Source organism: Protobothrops mucrosquamatus, unplaced genomic scaffold, assembly GCF_001527695.2.
Source record: "Protobothrops mucrosquamatus isolate PMUCROS unplaced genomic scaffold, P.Mucros_1.0 scaffold_74, whole genome shotgun sequence".
NCBI classification, from domain to species: Eukaryota; Metazoa; Chordata; class Lepidosauria; order Squamata; family Viperidae; genus Protobothrops; species Protobothrops mucrosquamatus.
In genome coordinates this window covers 213,530-235,887 of record NW_015386150.1, presented here as the reverse complement: position 1 = coordinate 235,887, position 22,358 = coordinate 213,530, and the positions used below count along the sequence as shown (strand labels likewise).

The window sequence follows — 22,358 nt, the reverse complement described above, 5'->3', positions numbered from 1 at the left end:
CTTTACTTTGTTCAGCTTTTAAAGGAAAAAAAAATGAATCCACCGAACGCAGCTATGAGCACATATCTGTTATCTGCTTTGTAGGGATGGATAGATGATAATAGTAATTTCCTCTTATTCCAGCATGTGGTATCCAATGCCAAATTGTTAAATTTGCATCCAATTCAAATGTGCATTCATTCATTTATATAATACCAATCAGTAATGATGCTAAATAATGCATGTCTAAAAATGGAATTTGTTCCACTGAAAATAAATTGTGGAGAATTATTTTGGACGTTTCCCACCTCATGCTGGTAATTACAGATTTTGGCTAGCAAGTTCCAGCAGGTTACTAAGAAGACAAATTGTTGCAGACAGAAAAAATCCAGAGTGCTTTTTTCCCACCAGTATCAGATTTATTGATTGCATCTTAATCTAAATATCATGTATTTAATCCTCAGAAAAGGGCTTGTGTAAATTTTTCCTTGAATCGTGGTAGAAAGTTAGATTGGCCCCTTCTGATCTATCCTTACCTAGATGCCTCCTTTTCCATCTTCCTGATATGGGAAAAAAACAGGAACCTATGAGGAGTTGGTGGTCAAGGAAGAGGCTTGATAGTGGATTTCAAGGACTGTATTACCATACAGTCTAAATAACAGACTAGATGGAGACTTTTCATTACTTGCCAGGCAGCTGTTCTGTAGGAATTAATTTGCTACTTTCAGCTTTGTCAGCTGTTTTTTTCCAGTAGATTTGTGTTTGCCTTGAGTATTATAGTTCCCTAAGAGGCTGAAAGTTGGGGTGGTCCAGTAAAGAAGTAAATATCTAATTTCCAGAGGGGTGTAGAATAAATTATGCTTCTCTGTTACATGGCAAAATTTTAACTGCACATGCTTCTCAGCAACAAATGCAAGACGTATGTCTGCATAGGTATTTGAAAGAACCAGAAAGAATATATATACATTTTTGCTGGCCCCTGCATATAACATACAAATCCAGTTCTGAAAGGCATTTTTCCTCACAAATGAAACTGTATCATGTCATAATGGAAAGAAAATCTATTGTTCTCCTTTAGGGAAGGAATCAGTGCCAAGTAGATTGATAAAGAAATCTTTGGATATTAAATTTTGGGTATTAAACAGACAACTAAAATATTGGATCAGGAAAGAGTCCAAGTTTTTGCTGAGACTCGCAGTTGGTAATGAGTGAAAAAGAAGAACAATTCTAGACTGTTTTAACACTTTCATTGGTGTCCTGAGTCGTATAAATTCATCTTTGTCTGGGAATTTAGTATGTCTTTGCTGCAGCTGTTCTAGTCGATTTCCTTAAGTACTGGAAGTTTTAAAGACGTGTCTATGCAGTTTCATTTTGGAGTTAACTATCTATATTAAAATTTTACAACATTACCCCAAGACCTTTCCAATTTCTTTAACCAGGATTCATCTCTTTATTCCTATCATTAATCATTACTGTTAACCATACAGAGTGCATTGCAATTTTAATCTCATTTATTGTTCTGACATTGGCCTGTAATTGCACTGGTGCACAAAACAAAGATGGAACCATTCGGGGTTTTTTTTTTTTTCTACTTTGAGGTTTATTTTTTACATTTTACTTCTCTCTCCTTTTTACATTTTCCTTGATATTCTTCCAATCACATTTTCTGAGTTTTAAAATCATTATCTCAGCAGGTCCTGTCACCAGCATGATGATTAACAATAATGATAAGTCATCCCATCCTTCAGAAAGTGCTCTTTATATAATTGTCATTTGCTGCAGCATGTTAAGGCATTTGCTGTCCAAATGTTACTTATAGGAGTGTGAAGCTAAGCGTTGTTTCAATCCTTTTGCAACTGAGACTGTATTATTTGAAGAGGTGCTGCCGTTTTCAACATACCATGTCACCAGAATTCAAGGATGTGCAACATTTCCCTTCCTGCACTCCAAAACGAGGACTGGAGTCCAGAGCAAAACTTGAAGTTGATTTGTATTTGTTCATATGTGAAACAAATGAAAATTAAAGATCGTTAATACAGCTTCTAACCATTCAGCTGTTTAAATATTTTCTCTTGTCATTTTAAATATTACAATTTGGTAATAATGTTGGGGAAATGTCCTGATTGTTCTATTATTTTTAGGGATGGATAGATATACTGTAGTTTGGGGTTTCTGTGTTTAATTTCTGGTCTATCTTCAAATCAACCTTCCATCACCTAAACTCCTAGGGAATTATAATAATTGTAGATATAACCCTATCCGGAAGTACCAGTTCAGATAGAAAATCAGTGCACTGTAAATGTACCTTTAAGTAACAAGTTCTTTATTCAAATAGAAAGAGCTCTGTTGTTATTTATATTTATTTAATTTGACACCTGTCCAAATACTGATAATTTAGGTATGGAATTGTAAACTGTTTTGCAAACTTAAATCTGAAATATTTCGTAATACCCTTTTCTTTAACACCTTTAGAAACAGTGTTGTAATATGTATTAGGTACCCCTTGAGTAACTTCTTCTAATGCATTTGTTTCATTCTGAAATGGCTTTCTTCAGTATTAAAACCAGAATGACTGTTCTCCATTTCGTTCTCCTTTTCCACATGAAAGCAATGCATCTTTTTCCCATAGACATAATATCCCCCAGTACTTTTATGTGAATTGTTTGGGAAGACTGTAATCAATCCTCAGATCTCTGCTTTAAACTGTTAGCGAATTGCTTGAACATGTTGAGTTATTGAAGAAACATGCAAAAGTCTTTCCATTCTAAAGATTACATCTCTGAGTCGTAACATTATCACAGCTCGTTCACAAATAATAACTGTCTGAAGATTATTAAAAGCAAGATTTATGAGAAAAATCTGTTATAGGAGAGTCAGGTGGTAATGGGAAAGAATGTAAGATAATGGATTTATACTTGATAAAAAAATACTCGTTCAACTGTTCAGCAATATTAGAAACAGTTTCCCCCATTTTCAGACAGTGTCCTTTTCCAAACCTGTGTGAAGATGTGAGGGATTGAACTTTAGAGGCCGTTGAGCAATGACCATTCAGGGTCCAGAATTGGAGCATCCACCTCAAGTTCTTCAGACAATATTTTTCAAATTTCCTCCAGGATACTTTTTAGGTAGTAGAGGTAGTGAACTTGTTTTGTGAAGAGTGTATTTTCACTTGACAAACTGCAACATGTAAAATTAGCCATTGTGGTTTGTAATCCTTTATTATTAGTATATTATTTAGAATTAACTGACTATAGCCTCCTGGACCATACATGGTTAAATGTGTTTTTTGATCCCAAGTAATAGTTAAAGAGAAAGTCTGAATAGATGCCTGCACATGTAATTTTATAGCAATTGTTACTCAACAATGTGTTTCTTTATCTCCCCAGTCCCCATGTTTTTTACACAAAGATTGTGATAGTTGGTTCTGAGCAATTAATGGCGTTGAGGGTGACACCTAGTGGAAATGCTCAGTTATGGAACTACTGCCCATGCCGAAAAAGCACTTCTAATTAATTATCATTTAAGATTTTTGTAACTTTATTATCACCAGGATATTTAGGTGTCTGCCCTTCAGCATTAATTATTTGCTATTCTTATTACACCAATAGACTGAAGACCCAACTATGGAAAGACCTTATACGTTTAAAGATTTCCTTCTTAGACCAAGAAGGTGAGATCTTTTTTGTATACTTTTTTTTTTGTTTAAAGTGCTTATCTAGCTCCAGCAAGTATTCTAAATCACAACTATATTTACAATGGCTTTTTTTCCTTCCATAGTCACAAATCTCGAGTAAAAGGATTTTTGAGGCTGAAGATGGCTTACATGCCAAAAAACGGTGGTCAAGAGGATGACAATGATCAGAGAGAAGATTCGGAGGTAAGCCTTTTGGACATATGTGTCTTTTTTCCCCCAAAGTTGACTGGATTATTGCTGGCTGAGGAATTCTGAGTGTTGAAGTCCACACATTTTAAAGGCATTAGAGTTAAGAAACATTGGTCTAGAGCAGCACTCCCCCCCCCAACTTTTTGGGCACCAGAGACCGGTTCCATGGAGGATGGATTTTTCTACAGACAGGGGAGGGTGTGGTTTTGTGCACTGCCTGGATCCCTTGCATGCGCAGATTGGACTTGGCTCACTTGCGTGGCTCAGTTCCTGGAGGGGGTTGAGGACCCTTGTTTAGAGGATTAGCCTACTACTTTTCAGGTCTCCTAGTTAGGTCACAGTCAGGAATTACACTGCTAAAACTGAAGAAGCCTCCAGTATCTTACTACAATATGTGGACTACTGTGACTTCAGAAGGTGGTAAAGCAGGACCATGGTAGATATAGCCCCCTCAGTACATCACAGTTTAGACCAAATCAGCCTTGCAAGCAGAATAAGTTTATTTTTATTATCATCAGGATGAATAATTCAGATCTGAACTATCTTAACCTTTATATACAAGCCTTTAGCATGAAGCATTGTTTTTCAAACATGGTTGAATGAATTCTTCTTCCAGGATACCAAGCAAGCATGCATTCCTTCCAGCATCGTGTTTCAGAACTGAATTGTTATTCTGATTAGCAGTGTTAGGTTGCTGGGAGCAACTCTACTACTCTCCAGAGCTTAATGTCGTAATATACTCCAAATATAAGTGTTTGTATGTAAATGCTGACTCCAACTTGATCTCTAGTAACCCCATGCATACTTTAATCTGCTCTGCATGAGACTGCTTTCAAAGGTGATTAAGATGACTAGGAAACTGCACCCTGTCTTCCACTTTAAAGATGCTCTGTAGTATAGGCAACAGCTACCAGTTTGTTTCCTGACTCAATTCATGTTCCTCCCAGGGATTTGAAAATTTGGCATTTCTGAAATTCCCGGCAGTCACATCTCTGAATGTGCACTTACAGAAACACTTTCTTTAACATGTTCTTTTTTTATCACTGTCTTAGATTTATGGACGGAAGCTCTGTTCTTTATCCTTGCTTTCACCAAAGTGAGATCTTGTTCAGTTTGTAGACAAATGGTTTGCTGTATAAGTGTTATAAATTTAATGCAATTGACTCTGAAAAGTAGAATAGATATTTTGTCGAATAGTTTATCTTTCACACTCGAGAATGTCATCTTAATGTGCTTTTTCTGACCATTTTCCTTTTTTGAAGGATCGTCTTAAATTCTGGCTCATCTTCCTTTTAGATTAATGTGATTATCGGAAATGGAGTAAAGGAAAGGTTCTTTCCATTGTTTATAAATGATAATTGCACACATAAAGGCTTTCAGGCTTTAAATGTAGCTTTTTAATTTGTCCTCTTTAAAGCATGGCTGGGAAGTAGTCGACTCGGGAGATTCCCCCCCTCAGCGCCAGGAAGAATTACCCCCACCTCCCTTACCTCCTGGGTGGGAAGAGAAAGTGGACAACCTTGGGCGCACCTACTATGTCAATCATAATAACAGAACGACACAGTGGCATCGGCCAAGTTTGATGTAAGTTCCTGTTTGAACATTGCATATAACTTTACTGTTGTAGTATATAATATGCCAATTGATGTAAAGCAGCGTTTCTCACGCTCAGCGATTTTAAAAAGTATGAACTTCAACTCCCAAAACTGAATTCTCCCATGCTGGCTGGAGAATTCTGGGAGTTGAAGTCCATACATCTTAAAATTGCTAAGGTTGAGAAACAATAATCTAAAAGGCTAATCTTGAAGAGCAGGTTTATCAGCAAATGGAATCTCTGTGGTCATAGGCAATAAACCCCAAAGAATCATATTAGGATAAACATGTGCTCGCATTTATTTCATATTATGATTGTGGGTTTTCTTCAGTGGCTCATTATGATTGAAAATGTTGGAAGTTTGATTTCATCTAACCAAGATTTCTTTTAAGCCCCATATTCTGAAATGGGATTGCTGCTGGTAGACATAAATAGATACAAATATATTATTGCAAACTCTCTAATTGAGAGCCAGCTTGGTATAGTGATGAAGACGTTGGCCCCAAAATCAGGAAACTGTGAGTTCTAGTGCTCCTTTAGACATGAAAGTCAACTTGGTGACTTTAGGCCAGTCACTCTCTCTCAGCCCAATCTACCTCACAAGGCTGTTGTTATAGGGCAGGAGTAGGCAACCTTGGCTCTTTTATGATTTGTGGACTTCAATTCCCAGAATTCCTGAGCCAGCATGGCTCAGCTTGGAAACCTCTCCCTTTCCCCTCAGCATGGCTGGCTCAGGAATTCTGGGAGTTGAAGTCCACGAGTCATAAAAGAGCCAAGGTTGCCTACCCCTGTTGTAGGGGAAACAACAACATGGGAACGTTAAGTATGTGTTCTGTCCTAAATTAACCAACATAAAGGCAGACTAAACAACAAATAAATAGTCTAAACTTAATAACTTGGCCTGATTTTTGTCATGCAACGGAAGGAGGAAACGTGTTATGGGCATATGTCTTATTTGTAGACATCTGCCTACAGATTTGCCCTCCTTCTGTTATATGACAGAAACCAGACTTCTAAGTAACCTCAGCTTCCTGTTTCACCAGATTGGGAAACAATGGTTGGTTTATCTTCCTGGCTTGCTCCATCACAGGTACTCATACAGTTCAGACAAAACAGGAAACCATTAGAGACTTTCCAGTTTGATGTCTTCAACAATGATGGGAAGTGTGAAAGAGTGGTGTATGTGGAAAGGCTCTTTGATAATATTGATTTATTAAGCTAGGTAAAATGGTCTTAATCTGTCACTTGGCTTAAAATCCTATCTCTAATAATGGTAGCATTGTTTACAAACATTCTGCTGCAATTAATGAATTAACCTATAATAGTAATGTGGCTACAGCAAGCTCATGTAGTGCCTTTTTTTTTTAAAATTACAATTTTTAAAGGGTGGGTTTTTTCGGTTCACACTGTTCAATTTTGCAATTACAGGTTATGTCAGGCTATGTTTGTTTAGGCCAGGGGTAGGCAATCTTGGCTCTTTTATGACTCGTGGACTTCAACTCCCAGAATTGGCTCAGGATTTCTGGGAGTTGAAGTCCACGAGTCATAAAAGAGCCAAGGTTTCCTACCCCTGGTTTAGGCTATGCAAACTGCCTAAATCTGGAAGGGCGTTTCAGAGGAGTCTCTCAAAGATCTGCTTGCAGTTACAGCAATAGCACATAGACTTATATACTACTTCACAGTGCTTTACAGCCCTCTCTAAGCTGTTTACAGAGTCAGCATATTGCCCCCAGCGATCTCATTTTACTGACCTCTGAAACATGGAAGGCTAAGTCAACCTTGAGCCTGTCACGACTGAACTCCTGGCAGTGGGCAGAATTAGTCTGCAATACTGCATTCTAACCACTGGGCCACCACGGCTCTTTTATGATTATGATGTACTGTGTCTTCTTAAAGGCTCTATTCATCTATTTGAGTATCTCTTCGCTTTTTCTGAGCATGCCCGGAAGATGTGGAGAGAGCCTCCGTGAGCCACATGCAAGCTCCTTAGATCTTCAAATAGTTAAAATAAGTTGCTGGAATTGGGTATGTCTAGTTTAACGAAGAGAAGGATGAAGGGGGACATGATAGCAGTGTTCCAATATCTCAGGGGCTGCCACAATGAAGAAGGAGTCAAGCTATTTTCCAAAGCACCTGAGGGCGGCAGGACAAGAAGCAACAGATGGAAACTAATCAAGGAGAGAAGCAACCTAGAACAGTGGTGGCGAACCTATGGCACGGGTGCCAGAGGCGGCACTCAGAGCCCTCTCTGTGGGCACGCACGTCGTCGCCCCAGTCCTAGGCCTTCAGCTGGGTTTTATAAAACCTTTTCGCTTTAGGCCTCCGCCGCCGTGTGCAAAAAAAAAAAGGTTCACTCAATCAGTCAATTTCAACTTCTTGCGGGAAAAAAAAAGATCTTGCAAAGTTGGAATTGATTGAACTTTTTAGTCCCACCCAGTCTGCTGTTACCACCGCAGCCACGCCCACCCAATGGGCCACACCCACCCAATGGGCCACACCCACCCGGCACCCGACGATGCACCCACCCGGCACCCAACGATGGGTTTTGGGTTGCAGTTTGGGCACTTGGTCTCTAAAAGGTTCGCCATCACTGACCTAGAACTAAGGAGAAACTTCCTGACAGTTAGAACAATTAACCAGTGGAACAGCCTGCCTCCAGAAGCGGTGAATGCTCCAACACTGGATGTTTTTAAGAAGAGACTGGACAGCCATTTGTCCGAAATGGTATAGAGCAGAGGTAGGCAACCTTGGCTCTTTTATGACTCATGGACTTCAACTCCCAGAATTCCTGAGCCAGCATTGCTGGCTCAGGAATTCTGGGAATTGAAGTCCACGAGTCATAAAAGAGCCAAGGTTGCCTATCCCTGGTATAGAGTTTCCTGCCTGAGCAGGGGGTTGGACTAGATGACCGCCAAGGTCCCTTCCAACTTTATTATTATTATTAAAATCTTATTAATTTATAAAGCAAGGGACCTAACTTGTAATTTACTTATTATGAAGCATGATAGTTTAAAAAAAGTTATAATAAAAGTCTAATGTCCTAATATTTTTTCATACAATGTCTCTCTTTTATACTTTATTTTATTTTATTTCCTTTCTTTTCTTTTTGTGATTTGCCACCTAATTCAAAGCTCAGTTAAATTATTAAGGTTTATTGAGATTTTTGCAGGCTCTAATCTGAAAAACTCTTCAGGGTTAAATTTATTTTAGTCCAGTCGGGTTTACCCCTGAGTAGGGATGCATTATTATTGGACTGTTAAATCTATTATGTTTGGGGGTAAGGCTCCATAATTTAAATGCTACTTAGACCTGAGTTATACTGGAAATCAATGCATCTGCTACATAGCATGCTCATAAATATACATTGTCTTAAAACAGTGTTTTTTAAATGTTCTGTGATCTGGATTTTTTAAGTCAGATTTTGCACTCTTTGGAAGAAAGGACCATTCTGGGATGTTGGCTGCATTTCCAAAAGACTGATCCTCAGCCTTAATTACAGAATTGCTTTATAACGGGCTTCCTGTCAACATTCCAATTTAATTCCATAAAATGTAGTCTGCTTTGCTGTATTGATTAGTTCTCAGAAGTCTTCGGGGCTGTGAAACTGTAAAATGAGGAGGTAATTATCCCTCTAGGATGGATGCCTGCTCTTGCTGTTGTAAAGATTTGTCACATTTTATTGCTGTATTTGGGAGTTGTCTCCATTATAATATTGCTGATAATAGATTCAGTAAGTGATGGTCTTTTTTTCCTTGAGAGAGAAAGAGAATATGTAGCATGTGTTCACAGTAGAAATAATGCTATTACTTAGGGCAGATTTTCTCCAGAGTAAATTGGGGGGGGGAATGAACCCTGAAGGTTGTGGATGGGATAGAAACAAGGATCAAATGCTTTCCTGAAACTTCCTTTTCTTTTTTAATTTCTTCAGTGTCTCTTTCTGTGCAGAAAAAGCAAATGGATGGATCTCTGTTTTGAAATTTGACTGAAGGCTGCACAAAAAAGAGAATAAAAAAGGGCTACAGATTGCTCATTCCTGTTGTAGGACAATAGTTTTCAATTAGGTTTATCTTTCAATTCTTCTCCCAAAGGTGCTTTTCCAAAAGGTAACTGGACTGAGCAGCCACTTTGTTTTTAAAAAATCTCCTTTGGGACAACCATGACCTGGATGATTGACAATTTCCGTAGACATTCAATTCTTCATTCCCTATTCCTATGGAAATTCTTCCTTCATGGCATATTTAGAATGTGGAACATACTATCTTTATTCTGGATGCGTCTGTAATGACCTGTTTCAAAACCTAAAAACACCACTGCATGGGTCTGAACTAAAAGCCTTTCTTTTTAAGAATTCCCAGCATTAATTTGGTTATGGTAAATTGATGTCTTTTGTCCTGACCACTAACTTTCAAGGCAGTTTACAATAAAACAATACTAACTCAATAAAGTGCAGATAGTCCTCGACTTACAACAGTTCATTTAGTGACCGTTCAAAGTTAAACAACACTGAAAAAGTGACTTACGTGACTGTTTTTCACACTTATCCCCATTGCAGCGTCCCCATGGTCATGTGATCAAAACTCAGACATTTGGCAACTAGCTCATATTTATATTGATCGCAGTGTCCAGAGGTCATGTTGGCAACTTTCTAACAAGCAATGTCAGTGGGGAAGCCAGATTCTCTTAAGAACCACGTTACTAGCTTAGCAACTGCAATGATTCACTTAACAACTTTGGTAAACAAAAGAAACGGTTGTAAAATGGGGCAAAATTCACTTAACAAATGTCTCACTTAGCGACAGAAATTTTGGATTCAGTTGTAGTTGTAAGTCGAGGATTACCTGTAACCCTGCCCAGATAATAACAGCCTTCTTATTCTATACATTTCCATTTCTTCTGTCAGTTCTAATCCCAGCCAAATGGTATAAATTATGTTCAACATTTGTTTGGCCAGAACCAAAGCCAAGGGTAAAGCAAATGGCACTCAGCAGTCATAAAATTTGGAATGCCCTGCCTGGAAATGTATTATCCTGTTAACTGAGGTCAGATTTCTTATAGGAAAGATAATTGTTCCATAGAGCATTAATAGGCATGCACAGAACAATAGGCCATTATTCTCCTCCCCTCCCCTCCTCCCTGAGCATTAATATGGGCCAGAGACATTGACAACCTCAGTGCATCTTTCAGTCCTGGTGCTTAGAGGCCTTGTCTGGACACATTGTTTGTACAAATGCGCCTTGCTTTAGTTTTCATGGAGCGCAGCCTTCTCTAATATGGGGCATATTAAAATGACAGTTGCCTTAATTATCAAGGTTAATATTAGTCTTGTTAAATTATGCATGAAATACTCTATATTTTATACACGATGTTCTGTCATTCAGAGTAAGCTGCCCAGAATCTGTAAACAGCTTGCAAATGTGTAAATTGATTAATCAATAACTGCAACAACAAAGGGTAGAAGAAGAACTCCATAGCTCTAGAGATCCAGCAGCTTAGGAAAGGCTAGCTTAGCTCTAGATGTAAACACAGTTCTTTGAGTTTGCAGTGCTACAGATAATGAGGTAACCTTAGATGTGAACTGCGCAATTAACTCAAGAAACCATCTTTATGATGAACCAGTGCTTCCAGATGTATGAATCACAGTCTCTCTAAATAGGTACACTTAAAAAAAACACCTATTCCCTCTAATATCAATGTCACACAATGTAGCATTTGCAGCACGTAAGAAAACGTGTAGTTTTAACCTAAGAAAAGCACCCATAACATAAAGGTAATCCTTGACTTACGACAATTGGGACCAGACTTTCCATTGCTAAACAAGGCTTCCGTTGCTAACTGATTTTACACCTTTTTTCCCCCACAGTTAAGCAAATGACTGCAGTTGTTAAGTGAATCAGAGGGTCATTAAATGAAACTGGCTTTCCCCATTGACTTTGCTCATTCAAAGCTGTCTGGAAAAGTAACAAATGATGATCGTGTGATTCCCCCTAGGCCTCCACCATTCTAAATACAAGCTGGTTGCCAAACACTCAAATTTTGACCACGTGACTGTGGGGATGCTCATAAACGCGAGGACCAGTCACAAGTCCATAGTGATAAATGAAGTTTAAAAGGAAGTTCTGAATAGCAGTTATTCTTCTTCTGCAGACTTCATCTAAGACAGTGATGGCGAACCTTTTAGAGACCGAGTGCCCAAAAACTGGCCCGCCCCCGCTCTGCACTTTGCTCCGCCCGCTCGCAGGGCCACTCACCACAGATCGCCCAGGAAGCCTTGCAGCGTCATGGCGGCCACGCCCTCTGCCCGCACCCCGCAGCATCATCTGCACATGATGGGGCACGAGGGCAGAGTCTTGCCCCTGCTTCTCAGCTGCCATGTGCTTGGCTGCGCTACTCCGTGTGGGCCGTGCCGGGGGGAGCCTCTCCGGGCAGGCTGCTGATGAGGGGGTTGCGGGGGGAGGCGGGGCTGGGGCAATGGCTCTGAGTGCTCCGAGTGCCACCTCTGGCACGCGTGCCATAGGTTCACCACTACTGATCTAAGATCTCAGCCCACACTCAGTGCAGTAGTCTTTGCCTTGCAACCACAATTGGTACCAGAATTTCTATTGCTAAGCAAAGCGATTGTTAAGTGAGTTGTGCTCGATTTTATGACCTTTTTGCCATAGTGGTTAAGCGAATCACTGAGGTTGCTGAGTGAATCGCACAGTTGTTAAAGGAGTTCAACTTGTCAGAAGTCACCTGGGAAGGCCACAAATCGCAATCAGATGACTCCAGGATGCTACACCTATCATAAATACATGTGCCTATACAGTAGAGGTAGTCCTCAAATTACGACCACAATTGAGCCCAAACTTTATGTGGCTAAGTTAGAAATTTGCTAACTGAGTGTTGCCCCATTTTAAGACTTTTCTCACCACATTTGTTTAGTGAATCACTGCAGTCTTTAAGTTAGCAACACGGTTGTTAAGTGAATCTGGCTTCCCCATTGACTTTGCTTGTCAGAAGGTTGCAAAAGGAGATCACATGACACTGTCATAAATGTGAGTCAGTTGTCAAGCATCCGAATGTAAATCCTGTGACCATGGAGATGCTGCAGTGGTCATAAGTATGAAAAATGGTCATAAGTCACTTTTTTCAATGCCATTGAACTTTGAATGGTCACTAAATGAACTGCTGTAAGTCAAGGACTGCTGTATTTTGATCACGTGACCATGGGGATGTTGCAATTGTTGTAAGTGCAAGGACCGGTTGGATTTTTTTTTTGTCTGTATCATGTTAACTTTTAATGGCCACTAAACAAATGGTTATAAGTTGAGGACTCCCTGTGCTGTTGGAAGGGGCGTGGGCAGAAGAATTTATATGTTTTATTTCAGTTGGCATGTTCAGCAGAGTACTGCAACAAGGCTCCTGATTATGGCCAGCAATATTGCCACATTAAACTGCATTTCTAATGCTTTTTTGTGATTTTAAACGTTACAACCCTGGATGCCTGTGTGGAGACCTTTGTAAACAATTCTGGGAAGAGTAAAGCCATATTACAGTAAATCATTTTTAGAGCATTATGCCTCTCAAGCAGACATCTGAACACAGCAGATTGCTAAAATCTGGAAGACATTAATGATGTACACATTTATTCAGCTAGAAGAAATTCTCATTTTAAAGAAAATAACACAGTGCCCACACGTTCAGTTTCTTCTGTAAAAAGGTATTTAAGGTTTTGGTTCACATTCTATACATTTTTTTCTGATTAAGTTTCAGCTTCATGATTTGCACATGTTTTACTGATAGCTAGTACAAGATTCCAAATGGTAAAATCCCCCAGTAAATGGATGTGTAAACTCTGGTTGGGCATATTTACGGAAAAGCCACTCAGAATCACCTTGAGCCAGATGGGCAGCAAATAAATTTGATAAATAAATAAAATAATAAAAAAGGAGCTCATAGCCTCTCTGGTTCATGGGTTCTACTGTCAAACTGCTCTTACTAGTACACAGGTTGTTCCTGACATTCAACAAAATTGTTCCTGTATTTGTTTCATGCCCTGCGTCCTGCAATGGTAGGAACGATTGTGGTTTCCTTTAGTGTGGCCTTCCAGGTTTTCATATCTTTCTTCTCTTCAAAGGGAAAAGTTATACATTATTTTTTCTGTCTTTTGATCTTGTACTTTATGAACCACTGCATATGCTTTGTGAATTCTGCTTGTAACTATTGACTGAAATAAAATAGTTCCCCTAGTTCTGTGGTGGCGAACCTATGGCACGCATGCCATAGGTGACACGCAGAGCCCTCTCTGTGGGCATGTGCGCCATCGCCCCAGTCCTAGGCCTTCAGCTGGGTTTTATAAAATCTTTTCGCTTTAGGCCTCCGCCGCCGTGTGCCCCCCCAAAAATGGTTCAATCAATCAATCAATTTCAAATTATCACGGGGAAAAAAAGATATCGCAAAGTTGGAATTGATTGATTGAACTTTTTAGTCCCACCCAGTCTGCTGTTACCACTTAAGCCACGCCCATCGAATTGGCCACGCCCATCGAATTGGCCATGCCCACCCAATGGGCCACGCCCACCCGGCACCCGACAATACATAAGTTGGCTTTGGGCTGCAGTTTGGGCACTCGGTCTCTAAAAGGTTCGCCATCACTGCCCTAGTTCCTACTTTAGCACCATTACTGGGCCTTTAGATGTGAGCAGCGTTGTGGCCTACTGGTGTGGCCTATTCGGAAGGTTGAGAGTTCAATCCCAGGTAGCAACAGATGTTTCTCTCTTAGGGCAGAAAGAAAAAATATCTGCTGCAAACTCCATATCGGCGTCAGGAAGGGCATCCAGCCAGTAAACACTCAGCTCTATCAGTTGCCCTAACTCTACCCCAAATTAAGGGATTACAGGGCTGTAAATGGGGAGGAATATGTATGTGTGTGTATGTGTGTGTGTGTGTGTAACTATTGTGTGTACTTTTGACTTTATTTCAAAATAAAATTAATGCTTTAAAGAAGGGCTGTGTATTTCCACTGTTGCTATTTCAAGACTCCACAGCAGTCCAATACATGTACACACACACACACACACACACACAGAGAGAGAGAGAGAGAGAGAGAGAGAGAGAGAGAGAGAGAGAGAGAGAGAGAGAGAGAGAGAACAGTGTCCCTTTAAAGCTCAATAGCCTCTAGTTTCTGACTCTTTGGTAATTGAAGCAGTAATGAAATAGTGATTATTAACCAGCCCCATTCTTTGGACATGAGATTTATTCTCAAGTGATTCATTATTTGCATGCCTTAACAGGGCCCTTTGGACATCTAAAGGCTGATACTAATAAATGAAAGTAAAGTATTGAGGAAATACTGTAGAAGAAAGTGGATGGACGGGATCAAGGAGAATTCTGGAAATCTTTTGGAAGAGTAAATGATTATTATGAGTCAGGCAAGCAAACCTAGCTCATTAGCTTCTAACTCACAAATTCTTCACATACAAAGCTTGACTCTCAATCCATGTGGTCTTTGAGACTAGATATTTTTTAATATGAGGTTTTTTTACAAGCAAATTGTTTGCTTCTGTCCATTATGATACAAATATTTCAGGAAAAGTCTTTTGTTTATTCTTTAAATGCCATTCATTATGGCATTTAATTTTTTTCCAGCTTATTTGTTTGATCTTCATCGGTCCCTGTAATTTATAGTTGTAGAAATACTCCAGGTAGAATATTATTTACCAAATTATTAAAATAGTAGTACTGTTCAGTATGGCAGGGGAAGTTGATTTATTAAACTCAGGGTTGTGGCACTGAAATAGGAAATGGCAATTGAATATATAGAATTCTTAATACCAAATAAAAGAATTGTGATATGGAATATATTTAATAGTAGAAGTCATTTGAACATACAATCTAATTTAATTATACTTTTATTCTTTTGAACCCAATATGATCTGTACCAGCCTTCCACAATAGAGTGTCCTCCATTTGTTTTTCTTTATCTTTAGCTCCATGTGTCCAAATTTTGTTTAAGCTACATCTCCTGACATATGAAATAGTTGTGTTCATCTAGTACACAAATATGTTTTTATAATTGTAGGGTTGTATTTTTACCTGCTATTGTTTCCTGTTGCCACCCAACCTTGTCTAGAAAAATTGTTCATGAGTTTTCTATTTCACATGCAGAACCAAACTATTATTAAAGATGCAGTAAGTTAAAACATTCACTAAAACCAATTTTCTTCAAAAATCAAAGAGAAAAAAAGCAATGGAGCATGAGATGATCTTCTCTTGAATTAAAGAGGATGCACAACAAACACAGTTGTATCAATAAGGCAACAGGATGAGTTAAATTATACACTGCATCACATGTGTTGTATCAGCTTGGACATTGGACCTTGTTCTTAATTGTTGCTGCTTTGATTATTGAAATTTGCCCTTAATCAAGCTAATAGCTTGAGACAACAAGCTTTTATTTGCTTTGAAAGACAAACTGATCATTATTTAATTTGAGTTGCCAGAGATTTTGAGAAATAACTTATCATTTGGCTCCCATTGTTAATAAGTATCAGATGCAGCAGAGACTTGAGAAGCTCTGACATTTTAATAGCTGTGTGTGTGTTTGTGTGTGTGTGTGTGTGCTTGAGTGTGTGTGCTTGTGTTAACTTGGAAGTATTTCAGCTAATGATGTCTTTCTTTCTTCCTTCTCTGACTCATGTCTCTTTCACCAACCTCTAACATTTCAGGGATGTGGCTTCTGAATCTGACAACAACATCAGGCAGATAAATCAAGAGGCTGCCCACCGAAGGTTTCGATCAAGGAGACACATTAGTGAGGATTTGGACCCTGAGCCCTTGGACAGTGGAGATGTCCCTGAAGTACGTGCAGGATTTGAAATGAATCCTTTAACAGTTTTGCCCAACTGAATGTACTCATTTGTTTATTAATTGCCTTATTAAAATTTTTGTACCATCCTGATTTTTCATGACTTCAGCCAAAACGACCCTTTAAAAATGGTTTAACTTGGACTCATGTTTCTCCTCCTCCCTGCTCGGGCGCGTAACCGCGATCCCCGGATGCCGGCATTAACTCACTTTCTTCTCCCCCATTGGTTAGCCGGGGGCACACGCCCATCCTTACGCTGCTTATGCTGCTCCCCCCCTTATCCTGCAGCCGTACCTCTTCCTTCATTCGGTCTTTCCCCTTCTCTCCCATGCCTTTAACCTTCCCCCCTCTCTCTCCCCACCGAAGTTACTTGGCACGTCCGTAAGGCAGCCGCGCGGGAACAAGTGATCGCCCCTAAAACGGGACGATGTTGCTCTCCTTCTCCCCTTTTCCTAACCTCCTCCCCCTTCCTCCTGTCTGCACCACCCCCCATCCTATCTAGTTGCTGCCGCCCCCTATCTGCCTGATCTTCCCCCCCCTCCTGTCGAAACGTCTTTCCCACACCCTCTATCTCTCCTCTTCCCTCAGTCAAAACTCCTTCATTCTCCTGCAGGAAGGCCGGCATTAACTCACTTTCTTCTCCCCCATCGGTTAGCCGGGGGCACATGCCCATCCTTGCGCTGCTCCCCCCTCTCTCTCCCCACCGAAGTTACTTGGCATGTCCGTAAGAGAGCCGCGCGGGAACGAGTGATCGCCCCTAAAACGGGACGATGTTGCCCTCCTTCTCCCCTTTTCATAACCTCCTCCCCCTATATATATAGCCAGAGTTGATTGACAGATGTTAATCGTGTTCTAAGTCTTAAAAGGTATATATTGGTTTTTAGGTTTAATTGATAGCCAAGCAAATTGTAGAGAAGATTGGCATATTCATTGTTGATGCCTTTTCTTTTTCTCAGCCTTGGGAAACCATTTCCGAAGAAGTGAACACAAGTGGCGATTCCTTAAGCCTGTCCTTGCCCCCTCCGCCTGCTTCCCCTGTCTCTCGGACCAGCCCTCAGGAGTTCTCTGAGGAATTGAATAGAAGACTTCAGATCACTCCTGATTCAAATGGGGAACAACTCTCTTCTATGATTGTAAGAGACTTGAACATTTCTTTTACTACTCTTCTAACATGCTCATTCTGATTTGTAAAACTGACCTCAGAGTCAACACAACTGGTAATATTGTGTGGACATGGTGCTTCGGGCTACAAGGGTGTATGTTTGTTCCTCTTAGTTTAATTGGAATTATTGGACCATTCTACAGTGCACCACAATTATGATGCAAAGCATACTTTCCCTGAGGGCAATTTCCACAGAATTCAATCATTCAACTAAGCCAGTGTTTCTCAACCTTGGCTACTTTAAGATGTATGGGCTTCAACTCCCAGAATTCCCCATGGAAGTTGAAGTCCACACATCTTAAAGTTGTCAAAGTTGCAAAAAAAAAATTGAGCAAAAAACTCAAAGCAATTTTGATCTGAATTGAGTGAGTCTACTTTTGAGTAAAAAACCATAGCTGAGTAATCATATTTATGCTATTAAATGTGTATTGTGATTTCATTTTATTCTTATAACTTCAGCAAACTTGATAAACAAAGTAGAAGTTCTCTGAGTGCTTAATTGAGATAAGTAAATAAACAAACACCAGGTGGAATTTTCTTTTCTTTTTTAAAATGTATTTTTAGAAGTTAAATTCATATAATAATTTTAATAGTATCCAATCTGGGTCGGTCACCAGGACCAGAGGTTTAGTCTTCCGAGCTTCTTCATTCTCAGGGAACTTCTTTATACTAAGACCGACCCAGATTGGATCCTGCAACATTATCCTGGGAAACGTATATTTGCCTTCATTCATAATTTTAACAGAATCTATTTTCATATATAAATGTGGCATACAACTGGAAAATTTATACTAACATCTGTGTATTGAGATAATTATGTTAATGCATCGAAAGGTTGTTTTGCCTTTCTTAACTCAGCAATTGCATTAATGGGCTGGGATGAATATCAACAGTGAATGTAAGAATTGCACTATGCTGTTTTAATTATAAAGGACAGACAAAAAGTTTTAATCAGTGATATATAGCAAATTGTCATATACATACACTCAACGAGACAGCTCATCAGCTTGCCCTTTTAGCAGTGTGAAAAATATTTTTTTTCAAAGCTAAAGTGGGGGGAAAAACCTAAATAAATGTCTCTACAAGATTAAATATTATGAAAGAACAAAAATACGCAATTCATACTGAAGAGGAAAAAATATATTAAAAAGGAGTATACAAATACAGTTGAGGAGAATAAAAACATTACCCAACATGACGTTCGAGTTGATGGGCATAATCTATCAGGAAAACATGTACTAATATCAATACTACAACATGTATTAATATCAATATCTATATATGAGTAAGCCTGTTTTTTATTAGAGGATCTCTTAAACAAAAATTGTTGAGTTAATTCTTTTTTCAGTGCCATTTCCACACTGTGGATTACCATTGAGCCAATGCTATCCATTCCTTGTCCAGTCCTTTGTAAAAAAACAAATCTAGCTATTAATAATCTAAGTTTAATTTGTTTCTTAATTTTGTGTACTTTAGAAAGTACTTCAGTTTTGCCCTGTTTTGTGAAATTCAAACAGCTATCCTACTGCTGGATTCTCTTTAAAGAAATTTTGTGAAATTTTCTGAATTTCTTCAACTTTTAATCAAAAACCTTTGGACATTGCCACCAAAACTTGCTTAAGATTTCAGTCTAAAATGATTTAGATTAATATGATGCAGTATTATGGGGAAACAATGCTACCAGTAAATTATTAGTCTACTCTAGTCATTTCAAAACCATTTCTTCATGATTTGTTGAAATGTCGTCTTTAAAAGGGATTCTTAAGCATTCTTAGTTCCACTAAGTTTCCTCTCCTAAATCCTATTACCAAAGTTTTTAAGATTTTCCAGATGTAAATTCTTTATGTAAAATTAATGTTCCTTATGATTAAAAAATAATGAACATGCTACTATTCAAATGATTTATGAAGATGAAGATAAATAGACTGCTTAATCTGAACCATATTGGAATTTGTCTCTGTTCTTTCTGTGATAAACATTTAATATAACAAATTTATCTTTTGCATTTGAATAGTGAAATGGAAATATATTTCCATCTTAAACAAACTTCTAATGATAGTTGTGATTCTAGATTTATAATAGTTCAGTCTAATGGAGAGTTAAGAACAAATCCATTTTTACCCATGATCTATTTTATTTAGTTTTCCAGCAATACAATTTTTCATCTGAAATCTATCAAAATAAATTTGACATTCCTAAATCTCCACTTTGATTTTCTTAATGTTGCATTGTGCTCCTATTGATATGAAAAAAAAATCTGGGTATTGTATGAAGGCTTATTTATGCTTTTTCCTAAGAAAATCCTTTTTCCTACAAATATCCTTCATTTAAGACCTTCTAGGCAACAGATCGGTTTCACATTTTATCTGGCTAACAAGCCAAGCCCTCAACAAATAGAGGTATTAAGCTCAGAGAAAACATTCAGGAAAAGATTATTTTGTTTTCTAAGGGCTGTGAAGTCCTGCTTAAATGGATATGATGAGTCCATTTTAAAAAAAACAATTGGGAGACAGGATTTAGAAGAGCTTTCTAATACAGTTCTACGATAGTAGTGAATTACTTGGGGATCCATATAACACATTTCTCATAAATTATTATGATCGATGTAGGTTTTCCTGAAACATATAAATTGCAGACTGTCTTTCTGATCAAGTGAATTCTACAAATGTCAGACAAAGCAAAATAGACTGGTAAATCTGTCATGGTTTTGATTGACATGTAGCACGCCTATACAATCCTCACTTGTCATTACCATTATTTACAAGTAGTCTTCATCTTCTCTACAAGAGTGGAATAAAAAATAATTCAGATAGTCCTTGAAACGCAATGAGCATCTTTGATCTTAGTTAATGTAACAAAGCATTAATAGCTATTTTTTGTCTTCATTGCCTCTTAGAAATGTTTGTCTTTCTAGCATTCTGAACCCTACCAATATGAAAATATATATATTGGCATTAGGAGTGTTTCTTAAAAGAGAATTAGAGGGGAATTAACAGCCAATAATTATTTCCTAAGCTAAAAATAATATACTTGGTATGATTCAGGGAATATCAGTGCCTTTCTTCCTTTTATCAACCAGAAAACAGAAGGTACTTTGATACTTCTAAACAGATGCTTTAATACAAACATGCCCAGTGAAGAAATGGTTTAAGATGATCTAAATGCTATAGCACTTTCTGCAAACAAATAATCACTCAGTAGAGATAGTCCTTAACTTACAACCATTAGCTTAGTGGCCATTCCAAATTACAATAGCATTGAAAAAAGTGACTTATGATTGTTTTTCACACTTACAACGGTTGCAGCATCCCTGTGATCACATGATCAAAATTCAGATGCTTAACAGCTGGCATTTATTTATGATGCTTGCAATGTCCCTGGGTCACCTGATCACCTTTTGCGACCTTCTGACCAGCAGAGTCAATGGGAAGCCAGATTCACTTAACAACCATGTTATTAATGTCTGCAGTGATTCGCTTAACAACTGTGGCAAGAAAGGTTGTAAAAACTCATTTAACAACTGTCTTCCTTAGAAACAGACATTTGGGGCTCACTTGTGGTCATAAGTTGAGGACTACCTTTATTGTTCTGAGAATTGTTCCTTTGTAAATGGATTTATTAGATGTATAATTTAAGTATTCCACTATGAAAAATAGGAGGACTGTTGTTACTACTAAGGAAACACAAGTCTGGCATGGAAACATACGTTAAGTTACTTATTGTAAATTCTTGAAAGGCAAATATTTTTCAGCAATCTTGCAAGAATCTTCATAATCTTGCAAGATGCTTTATAAGATGTTAAGTTATTTCTCTGTACCATCTCTAGAAAATCCTGAAGATTGTTCATAGTTGTTCCCCAAATAATAAATGGAATCATTGAAGATGGGAGACAGTGAATTTTCATGAAATAATATTTTTTTCTTTCACTCAAGAATAGCTTTCTACCTTATTTATTTTGTCCCATCAACAGTCTGCTCAGAATTGAGGAAATTAAATTTTCAGCAAGGGTACCGTTATCTTCTTGCCCATGCTGGCTCCTTCCAATACTAGATAACATATAAATGTCTGCCATTTAAAATTCAATTCAATGTTTTGTTCATGAAATGGAGAGTTAAGATTTTTGGCAATCAAATCAAGTGAAAGAAGAGTGAGTTAACCTATTAGCTGGAAGAAAGGTAAACTTATCAAGTAGCTGAACGAAGGCTAAAATAACCATATGATGCCAGGGGAAAATGACAGTCACAATGTAATTAAACATATTTTTTTGTATTCCAGCAAAGAGATCCTTCTGCAAGGTTGCGATCTTGTAGTGTAACTGATGCTGTTGCCGAACAGTCTCTTTTATCACTGGTAAGTAGAAATTTCTTGAGTTTTTTGTTTGTTTGTTTAGCAAATTTCAGGAATGCATTTGTGTTGAAATGTTTTGGACTGCATAGGAGGTTGTTTTTTTGTGTGTTTTTTTTGGGGGGGGCTTCTCTCCTATATTAATGGCTATTTCCCTAGTGGAAAAAGACACAGTGCCCAGGTTCTGGGAAAAAGGCTAATTAACTTCAATAAATGCATAACAAAAATATTCTTTGTACCAGCTGGATAAATCTTTTTTATGATGGTAGTATCATCACTTTGGTACATGGGCTCAGAGGATCTCAACCATCCTTAAAATTTAATGCTGGTGTTTTTCCATTTGGATGGTGATTATTTACAATAACAATATATTTCCGTGTGTGCAAATAACTGTTGCCGTCAAGTTGAGGTCTCACTCCTGGTGGCTACTATGTACTTTTCTTCACCATAAGAGAACAGTATTTTCAGTCCAGTCTTAAAAAATGGTCAAAAATTGACTGATCTAAATACAAGCCAGGACTATTTCTGCTTGGCTTCCAAGTGGTAAGAA

At 38.3% G+C, this 22,358-nt stretch overlaps 1 protein-coding gene across 2 annotated transcripts in view; it reads left to right on the top strand.

The window, feature by feature from the left end:
- Positions 1 to 22,358, top strand: part of NEDD4L (NEDD4 like E3 ubiquitin protein ligase) — an 83,775-nt gene that overhangs the window by 1,119 nt on the left and 60,298 nt on the right. For both annotated transcript variants that reach the window (XM_015813787.1, XM_015813780.1), the window contains exons 2-7: positions 3,588 to 3,649; positions 3,757 to 3,856; positions 5,280 to 5,446; positions 16,163 to 16,295; positions 17,259 to 17,435; positions 21,740 to 21,814. In XM_015813787.1, coding sequence (XP_015669273.1) covers positions 3,603 to 3,649; positions 3,757 to 3,856; positions 5,280 to 5,446; positions 16,163 to 16,295; positions 17,259 to 17,435; positions 21,740 to 21,814 — 699 coding nt within the window. In that variant the 5' untranslated portion in view covers positions 3,588 to 3,602. The remainder of the gene's footprint in view (positions 1 to 3,587; positions 3,650 to 3,756; positions 3,857 to 5,279; positions 5,447 to 16,162; positions 16,296 to 17,258; positions 17,436 to 21,739; positions 21,815 to 22,358) is intronic.